General features: G+C 37.8%; 1 protein-coding gene across 3 annotated transcripts; it reads left to right on the top strand.

Annotated features, from left to right (window-relative positions):
* LOC131927852 (17-beta-hydroxysteroid dehydrogenase type 6-like) lies at window positions 1-9,054 on the top strand. Of its 3 annotated transcripts, none has more exons than XM_059283724.1 (6): window positions 1,301-1,381; window positions 2,999-3,298; window positions 3,774-3,949; window positions 4,924-5,182; window positions 7,926-8,086; window positions 8,851-9,054. In XM_059283724.1, exons 2-6 carry the CDS (start codon window positions 3,150-3,152, stop codon window positions 9,042-9,044), a joined length of 939 nt encoding a protein of 312 aa, XP_059139707.1. In that variant the 5' UTR covers window positions 1,301-1,381; window positions 2,999-3,149; the 3' UTR covers window positions 9,045-9,054. The 3 variants fall into 3 exon arrangements, with proteins under 3 accessions (XP_059139706.1, XP_059139707.1, XP_059139705.1); XM_059283722.1 differs by having other exon boundaries at window positions 1,367-1,425; XM_059283723.1 differs by lacking the exons at window positions 1,301-1,381; window positions 2,999-3,298 and adding an exon at window positions 1-208.

Raw genomic sequence — 9,054 nt, 5'->3', positions numbered from 1 at the left:
GGGCTACAGTCCTGTGCTAGCGACTGCTACATGTAGCCGTGTCAGAGAACATTGCCATCATGTTGTGTGTGTTCAGCTGTGTGGTTCTTCTCGTCATCACGTATTTGTTCTTAGACAGGGTCCCGAGAGCCTTGAAGGTCGGTAACCATGGCAACAAGTACGTTTTCGTCACGGGATGTGACTCGGGGTTTGGCCAGCGACTCGCTGTGTAAGTGTTTGTTTACGTTTTGAATGGTCATCTTCACAACGAAGCTAAGTGAATTTTTAACTTGGAATATTTTACGGTTTAACCACGATATGCTTAACCGTGTAGGCTACTAAGACAAAGAACTCATATATGAACTATCGTTGTTTAAAGATTTAGCTCTGCGGTTAATTTAATAAATTTTAAAATAGAATCGAGAGTTAACACACTTTCTGGACGTCTAGACGGCTAAATCAAATTTAAAAACTATCTAAAATAACTTTTTTAAAATCGTGAAGATCATTTTTGAAATTTAAGTTGAGTTTTAAGGACAGCAAAGCAATAATAAAAAAGATAATGTTTATAAACATTTATATAGTTATATATTTTTTCCAATGAACACCACATTTTCTAGCAAAAAATTTAAACATACTCATCCCACAAATATAACATGTACATAAAACATCATTTTACACACATCTAATACTACCCCCACCCTCACAACCACACACACACACAGAGAAACACATGCACGCCTAAGAAACTCTTTTACCGAATGACCACAAAATATTTTCGTTTTTGCCAGAAAATATGAATTTTTAAAAATATCTGTTGTGAATTCAATCATTTTAAGAACAATAGAATTGTATATATTCATAAGTAGAAACTACTGAGTTAAAAGGAAAATGTTAGCTTATGGCTCAACGCATAAATAAAATACGTGTAAGCTAGTCTATGTCAATAAAGTATACCTCTATGATATGTATGCTTTTTAGTACGTGTAAGAAAGGACCCTTTCGAACCTTACGGTAGAGGTCACATTGTCAGCATTATGCCCAAACCCCTTTACTTTCCCTAACTTGAGTCAGGTACTCATCAGAGCACGGTGGATCCGAACTCTAGACTTTCGGATAGGCAGACAAATGCTCTACGGTTCGACCATGCCGTATCTTTTTGAGTACGTCTACGTGTACTTTGAACAGTGAGTGAGTACAAACTTCACGTGCATGAAACTTACATGGCGAGTCGTTGTCCAAATCCCGAGTCACATCCAGTAACAAAAACATACTTGTTGCCATAGTTACCGACCTTTAAGATTCTCAGCACGCGATCAAAGAACAGGTATGTGATGACGAGAAGCACTACACAGCTGACCACACTCAACATGGCGGAGGTTTTCACACTAACTGCTGGCAAGTAGGTTACAGCAACTATTTGTAGGCAGGTTACAGACACTGTTTGTAGGTTTGTTAAAACAACTGTTTGTAGACAGGTTACAGCAACTGTTTGTAGGCAGGTTACAGACACTGTTTGTAGGTTTGTTAAAACAACTGTTTGTAGACAGGTTACAGCAACTGTTTGTAGACAGGTTACAGCAACTGTTTGTAGGTAGGTTACAGCAACTGTTTGTAGGCAGGTTACAGCAACTGTTTGTAGACAGGTTACAGACACTGTTTGTAGGCAGGTTACAGCAACTGTTTGTAGGTGGGGTACAGCAACTGTTTGTAGGCAGGTTACAGACACTGTTTGTAGGCAGGTTACAGCAACTGTTTGTAGGCAGGTTACAGCAACTGTTTGTAGGTGGGGTACAGCAACTGTTTGTAGGCAGGTTACAGACACTGTTTGTAGACAGGTTACAGCAACTGTTTGTAGGTAGGTTACAGCAACTGTTTGTAGGCAGGTTACAGCAACTGTTTGTAGACAGGTTACAGCAACTGTTTGTAGACAGGTTACAGCAACTGTTTGTAGACAGGTTACAGCACTGTTTGTAGGCAGGTTACAGCAACTGTTTGTAGGTGGGGTACAGCAACTGTTTGTAGACAGGTTACAGCAACTGTTTGTAGACAGGTTACAGCAACTGTTTGTAGACAGGTTACAGCACTGTTTGTAGGCAGGTTACAGCAACTGTTTGTAGGCAGGTTACAGCAACTGTTTGTAGGTGGGGTACAGCAACTGTTTGTAGACAGGTTACAGCAACTGTTTGTAGACAGGTTACAGCAACTGTTTGTAGACAGGTTACAGCACTGTTTGTAGGCAGGTTACAGCAACTGTTTGTAGGTGGGGTACAGCAACTGTTTGTAGGCAGGTTACAGACACTGTATGTGGGTAGTTTAAAACAACTGTTAATAGGTAGGATACAATTCTTGGTGCTCAACCATACGATGCACCTGTGCGGCTACCACGGTCGACTGACCATATCGATTCGTGTAATTAGCTGCTATATTTCTCAATGTAAAGTGCATTATGTCAGTGCATAGTATATTCCAAAAGGTTTTTAATTTTTTTCCCTTTTTTAAAAAAAAATAATATGTCGTTATTTTAAAGTTATCACACTGGATCAATTTTATTTGATAAACACTTCTATGCACACAGATGAACATCAATATTTACACACACCCATATAGACATCTATATTTACACACCCAAATAGACATCTATATTTACACACCCAAATAGACATCTATAATTACACATCCAGATAGACATCTATATTTATACATCCAGACAGACATCTAAATTTACACACCCAGAAAGATAATTAGATTTACATACACCCAGATAGCCATCTATATTTACACACACATTTAGGCATCTATAATGACATACACATATATAGACATCTACATATACACACAATCAAAACAAATTCCAAGATTGTTATGCACCCAGTACACAAAAACAACTCTTATAAAGCAAATGCACATATAATTGTGTAAACATTATGCTGAAATATGAAAACTTACTTAAATTATGACTAGTCCCATTTCTTGTCATAACTTATTTTTATTTCTGTTGTTTTATTTTTGTTATCAGGCGACGCCCCTGTAACATTAGACTGCTTTTAGCTATGAGCACGTGACCTGACACCGATGACTAACCAAGCGTGACAGCTACTAATCGACTACCCATCGCTGTTTTTTTTTTGTTTTTTTTTTTTAAATTACAAGTGTCAGTTTTAGTAACCATGGAATATGTGGTCAGCTGTGTTGTGCTTCTGGTCATCACCTACCTGTTCTTTGATCGCGTGCTGAGATCCTTGAAGGTCGGTAACTATGGCAACAAGTATGTTTTTGTTACCGGATGTGATTCGGGCTTTGGACAACGACTCGCCATGTAAGTTGTGTTTGAGGACTTCTTTTCTTTGTAGTTGATATCTAAACACATTTTCTATTGGTGTAAAAGTACATCTTTAAAATTCCATTTTCAAAAAGAAGAGTGCGTCTTTATAATTCCATTCTCTTCCACGATTCCATTGTTTATCTATTCTAAACATCCTAGTTGTGTATATATATATATATATATATATATATATATATATATACATATATATATATATATATATATATATATATATAAATATATATATATATATATATATATATAATTTATATATATGTATATATATATAATTTATATATATGTATATATATATATATATATATATATATATATATATGTATATATATATATACTATGTGAGAAATTCAAATTCCCCTATCATGCATGACGTATGCCGCCTACTCCATTATAACTAAGAATTGATTTTTAAATTAATTATTAGAAGAATGCATTGAGTGTTATATATTAGCCGTCTAGACGGCCTAGGTTTCCACGTATTTGCTGGATGTCTGACAGACGAAGGAAGAAAATATTTAAGCTCCAACTGCTCCAAACGTCTTGTGACGGTACCTTTGGATGTAACTAAAGGGGAGAGTATCCAGGCAGCGCTACAGCTGGTCAAAGGGACGCTACCGGAAAACTCTGGTACAGTTTTTTTATTTTTTTTTCGACGTTTTTAAAAGAAATACAGGAGAATCTTAAATTGTTTTTATGTTTTAAATTGAAAATTTTTGAAGCACTTTTGTATTTTAACATATCTTAACATACCAGATGCAGTGTTAAATGTGGTCATGGTTCATAATTTGTGTGTATGTCACTGTTTTGACTTAATTTTAAATCTAATTAACTTTAACAAAATATGATGTAGCGTGTACATTAAAGCTTTTAGCTGTACCAGCTGTTGCTGAAGCTGATGTTACACTGTGTGATCAGTGTATGCCATCTCAATTTCTGCTAGAGTTCCATATAGGGTTTCCTTGTCTAACATCGCATTGAAACGCACCAACATAATTTGCGTTTAAACAATTTTAAAATACTTTAAAAATTAGCTAAAACTTTAAAAAAGGGCAGTAAATGATTGATTAGCATTACATTATTTTAAATATTTTGAAAAAAAAATCAACTTAAAAATACTTTTAGAAGTTAGCTTGTAAATTTACAAAGGGCAACACTAGCAGTTAATGATAAGCATTTTATTGTTTTAAATATTTAAAAAAAAAACAACGTTAAAATACTTTTAAAAGTTAGCTGATAACATAACTAATACATTTTTAAACAGTGCAACACAAGCAGTAAATGATACCACAAAAACAAATGTATTTAATGTATCTATCTGTATTTATTATTTTATTTTGTGAAGTCTCAGTAAAGTGACTAAACAGCTGCAAAAACAAAAGAGTTGCTTTCCCTGTTTTTTCTTCATCAAATTTTGCATTTTCGTTTCATATTTAGTAAGTGGGAATTGTAAAGAAAGCAAAAAAAAAGTTGGTTTGGTTTTAATGAGTCATCTGAATGATGTTTTCAATATTTTATATACTTTTCTATATATACGCGAATTTTATGATAAATAGTTCATAACAAGCAGAAAGTTTCATAGTATTTTTTTTTTTAATCCACAGGTCTGTGGGGTTTGGTCAACAACGCCGGTATAGCAGGATTAGCATGCTTCAGCGAGATCTGTATCCCTGAGGATTATCACCAGGTGTTCGCGGTCAACTTGTTCGGAGCTATAGAAATGTCAAGGGCGTTTCTACCGCTTCTAAGGAAGGCGGGTGGTCGGTTGGTAGCGACTGCAAGTGTGTGTGGGAGACTCGCCGCTGCTGCTGCCCCGTACACGGTGTCGAAATTTGGTTTAGAGGCTTACATGGACCTTCTGAGGTGAATTTACATTTGGTTTAGAGGCTTACATGGACCTTCTGAGGTAAGTTAACATTTGGTTTAGAGGCTTACATGGACCTTCTGAGGTGAGTTAACGTTTGGTTTAGAGGCTTACATGGACCTTCTGAGGTAAGTTAACATTTGGTTTAGAGGCTTACATGGACCTTCTGAGGTGAGTTAACGTTTGGTTTAGAGACTTACATGGACCTTCTGAGGTGAGTGAACGTTTGGTTTAGAGGCTTACATGGACCTACTGAGGTGAGTTAACGTTTGGTTAAGAGGCTTACATGGACCTTCTGAGGTGAGTTAACGTATGGTTTAAAGGCTTACATGGACCTTCTGAGGTGAGTGAACGTTTGGTTTAGAGGCTTACATGGACCTTCTGAGGTGAGTTAACGTTTGGTTAAGAGGCTTACATGGACATTCTGAGGTGAGTTAACGTTTGGTTTAGAGGCTTACATGGACCTTCTGAGGTCAGTAAATATTTGGTTTAGAGGCTTACATGGACCTTCTGAGGTGAGTGAACATTTTAGAGGCTTACATGGACCTTCTGAGGTGAGTTAACATATGGTTTAAAGGCTTACATGGACCTTCTGAGGTGAGTGAACGTTTGGTTTAGAGGCTTACATGGACCTTCTGAGGTGAGTTAATAACTTATTTAGAGGCTTACATGGACCTTCTGAGGTGAGTTAACGTTTGGTTTAGAGGCTTACATGGACCTTCTGAGGTGAGTTAACGTTTGGTTTAGAGGCTTACATGGACCTTCTGAGGTGAGTTAACGTTTGGTTTAGAGGCTTACATGGACCTTCTGAGGTGAGTTAACATTTGGTTTAGAGGCTTACATGGACCTTCTGAGGTGAGTTAACGTTTGGTTTAGAGGCTTACATGGACCTTCTGAGGTGAGTTAACGTTTGGTTTAGAGGCTTACATGGACCTTCTGAGGTGAGTTAACGTTTGGTTTAGAGGCTTACATGGACCTTCTGAGGTGAGTGAACATTTTAGAGGCTTACATGGACCTTCTGAGGTGAGTTAACGTATGGTTTAAAGGCTTACATGGACCTTTTGAGGTGAGTTTACATTTGGTTTAGAGGCTTACATGGACCTTCTGAGGTGAGTGAACATTTTAGAGGCTTACATGGACCTTCTGAGGTGAGTTAACGTATGGTTTAAAGGCTTACATGGACCTTCTGAGGTGAGTTTACATTTTAGAGGCTTACATGGACCTTCTGAGGTGAGTGAACATTTTAGAGGCTTACATGGACCTTCTGAGGTGAATTAACGTTTGGTTTAGAGGCTTACATGGACCTTCTGAGGTGAGTTAACATTTGGTTTAGAGGCTTACATGGACCTTCTGAGGTGAGTTAACGTTTGGTTTAGAGGCTTACATGGACCTTCTGAGGTGAGTTAACATTTGGTTTAGAGGCTTACATGGACCTTCTGAGGTGAGTGAACGTTTGGTTTAGAGGCTTACATGTAACTACTGAGGTGAGTTAACGTTTGGTTTAGAGGCTTACATGGACCTACTGAGGTGAGTTAACGTTTGGTTTAAAGACTTACATGGACCTTCTGAGGTGAGTTAACGTTTGGTTTAGAGGCTTACATGGACCTTCTGAGGTGAGTTAACAACTTATTTAGAGGCTTACATGGACCTTCTGAGGTGAGTTAATAACTTATTTAGAGGCTTACATGGACCTTCTGAGGTGAGTTAATATTTGGTTTAGAGGCTTACATGGACCTTCTGAGGTGAGTTAATAACTTATTTAGAGGCTTACATGGACCTTCTGAGGTGAGTTAACGTATGGTTTAGAGGCTTACATGGACCTTCTGAGGTGAGTTAACGTTTGGTTTAGAGGCTTACATGGACCTTCTGAGGTGAGTTAACGTTTGGTTTAGAGACTTACATGGACCTTCTGAGGTGAGTTAACGTTTGGTTTAGAGGCTTACATGGACCTACTGAGGTGAGTTAACGTTTGGTTTAGAGGCTTAGATGGACCTTCTGAGGTGAGTTAACGTTTTGGTTTAGAGGCTTACATGGACCTTCTGAGGTCAGTGAACATTTGGTTTAGAGGCTTACATGGACCTTCTGAGGTGAGTGAACGTTTGGTTTAGAGGCTTACATGGACCTACTGAGGTGAGTTAACGTATGGTTTAGAGGCTTACATGGACCTTCTGAGGTGAGTTAACGTTTGGTTTAGAGGCTTACATGGACCTTCTGAGGTGAGTTAACGTTTGGTTTAGAGGCTTACATGGACCTTCTGAGGTGAGTTAACGTTTGGTTTAGAGGCTTACATGGACCTTCTGAGGTGAGTTAACGTTTTGGTTTAGAGGCTTACATGGACCTTCTGAGGTGAGTGAACGTATGGTTTAGAGGCTTACATGGACCTTCTGAGGTGAGTTAATAACTTATTTAGAGGCTTACATGGACCTTCTGAGGTGAGTTAACGTATGGTTTAGAGGCTTACATGGACCTTCTGAGGTGAGTTAACGTTTTGGTTTAGAGGCTTAAGTTGACCTTTTGGGGAAATATTTTAACGACATATTTATATTTTCATCGTTATTAAATGTTAAGTATAAACGTGTCTTTGATTCTAAAAACATGCATATTTCTTGAAATATGAATGTTATGTTTAAAATCTACATTTAAAAACAACTTGTTTTTTTTAAAACAACATGATGTAAAAAAAATTTCTTCCAATGCGATTATTTTGTTTAAAATATATATTTATAACAAAACTATATTTAGACGTGAACTCTATAACAAAGGGGTCAGGGTGATTCTGGTGGAGCCCGGGGCGTTCAAGACGACCATCTATGATGTTGAGCAGACGGTGGCTCGAGTGAGGTCAGCGTACAACAGGGCCAGTGAAGAGGTGCAGGACACCTACAGGGCAGCCATGGCTAACCGTAAGGGATCCTTATGACGTGGTTGATTATAGAATGTTTGTTAGACATGTAAAAGTTAAAAGAATAGGTAATAAAAAATTTATAGAGAAATGTTTAATGTAAGATTTAATAAAATAATTTATAGAAAAATACCTAATATTATAGTTAACAGAATACTCAACAGAATGTTTGTGAGAAATGTCTCCTGTTTAAATTATATATGACGTGATTGTTAACTACATGTTTGTTGAGAAATATTTAATGTAAGAGATGGCAACGGCGGAATTTTTAACAGAATATTTGGAGAGTAATGTCTACTCTACGAGTTGTTTTTTTTTGGGGGGGGGGACTTGATTGTTAACAGAATATTTACAAAGACACGTCTACTTAACATGTCTACTTATAATGCAAAACTGCAGCTAAAATGAGCTTTTAATTTTTGTTTCAACCCCTTTTGGCACCCCCAGGGTCGGCGCCCGGGGACATATGTACCCCTCCTCCCCCCCCCCCCCCCTCCGCGACGCTTCTGATAGAATATGCTTAGAGTTATATAAGACGTTATTGTTTTTTTTTCTCTACTTTAAACTCGTGTCGCTGATTTTGTACTTGAATGTTTCTCACTTATATATTTTTTGTAAACATATTTGATTGGTGTGATGGCTTTATTGTTAAACTCATAAACAGCTTTCTTATAGCTCCACTATTTGCGCAGCGGATTATTATCTCTTTTCCGTACAGTACATCGGAACTGCTCCGTATTAACCTGATCCAACTCTCTGTTACAGATGAAAGAAACCTGAATCGACTTGTGGCTTCCAGCAACCCCAACCTTGACCTTGTAGTGGACGACTACATCCACGGCCTGACCTCCAGGTATCCTAGGACCAGATACTCACCTGGCACTGATGCTAAGCTGTTCTACATCCCAGTCTCCTACCTGCCGACACGCTTCACTGACTGGCTGCTACAGACGCCTTAGTCTGGCTACA

Source organism: Physella acuta, unplaced genomic scaffold, assembly GCF_028476545.2.
Source record: "Physella acuta isolate Inbredline_101_S28 unplaced genomic scaffold, ASM2847654v3 ptg001441l, whole genome shotgun sequence".
NCBI classification, from domain to species: domain Eukaryota; kingdom Metazoa; phylum Mollusca; class Gastropoda; family Physidae; genus Physella; species Physella acuta.
The sequence above is the reverse complement of the archived record's forward strand: the minus strand, read 5'-3'. Positions and strand labels throughout refer to the sequence as shown.

What these genes read in the sequence shown, in the direction of transcription:
- LOC131927852 (XM_059283723.1), top strand. Translation starts at nt 60, where the DNA reads ATGTTGTGTGTGTTCAGCTGTGTGGTTCTTCTCGTCATCACGTATTTG. An exon ending in TTTGGCCAGCGACTCGCTGT is followed by an intron (nt 209 to 3,773) that starts GTAAGTGTTTGT and finishes GTTATATATTAG; the next exon opens with CCGTCTAGACGGCCTAGGTT. An exon ending in CAGGGCAGCCATGGCTAACC is followed by an intron (nt 8,087 to 8,850) that starts GTAAGGGATCCT and finishes TCTCTGTTACAG; the next exon opens with ATGAAAGAAACCTGAATCGA.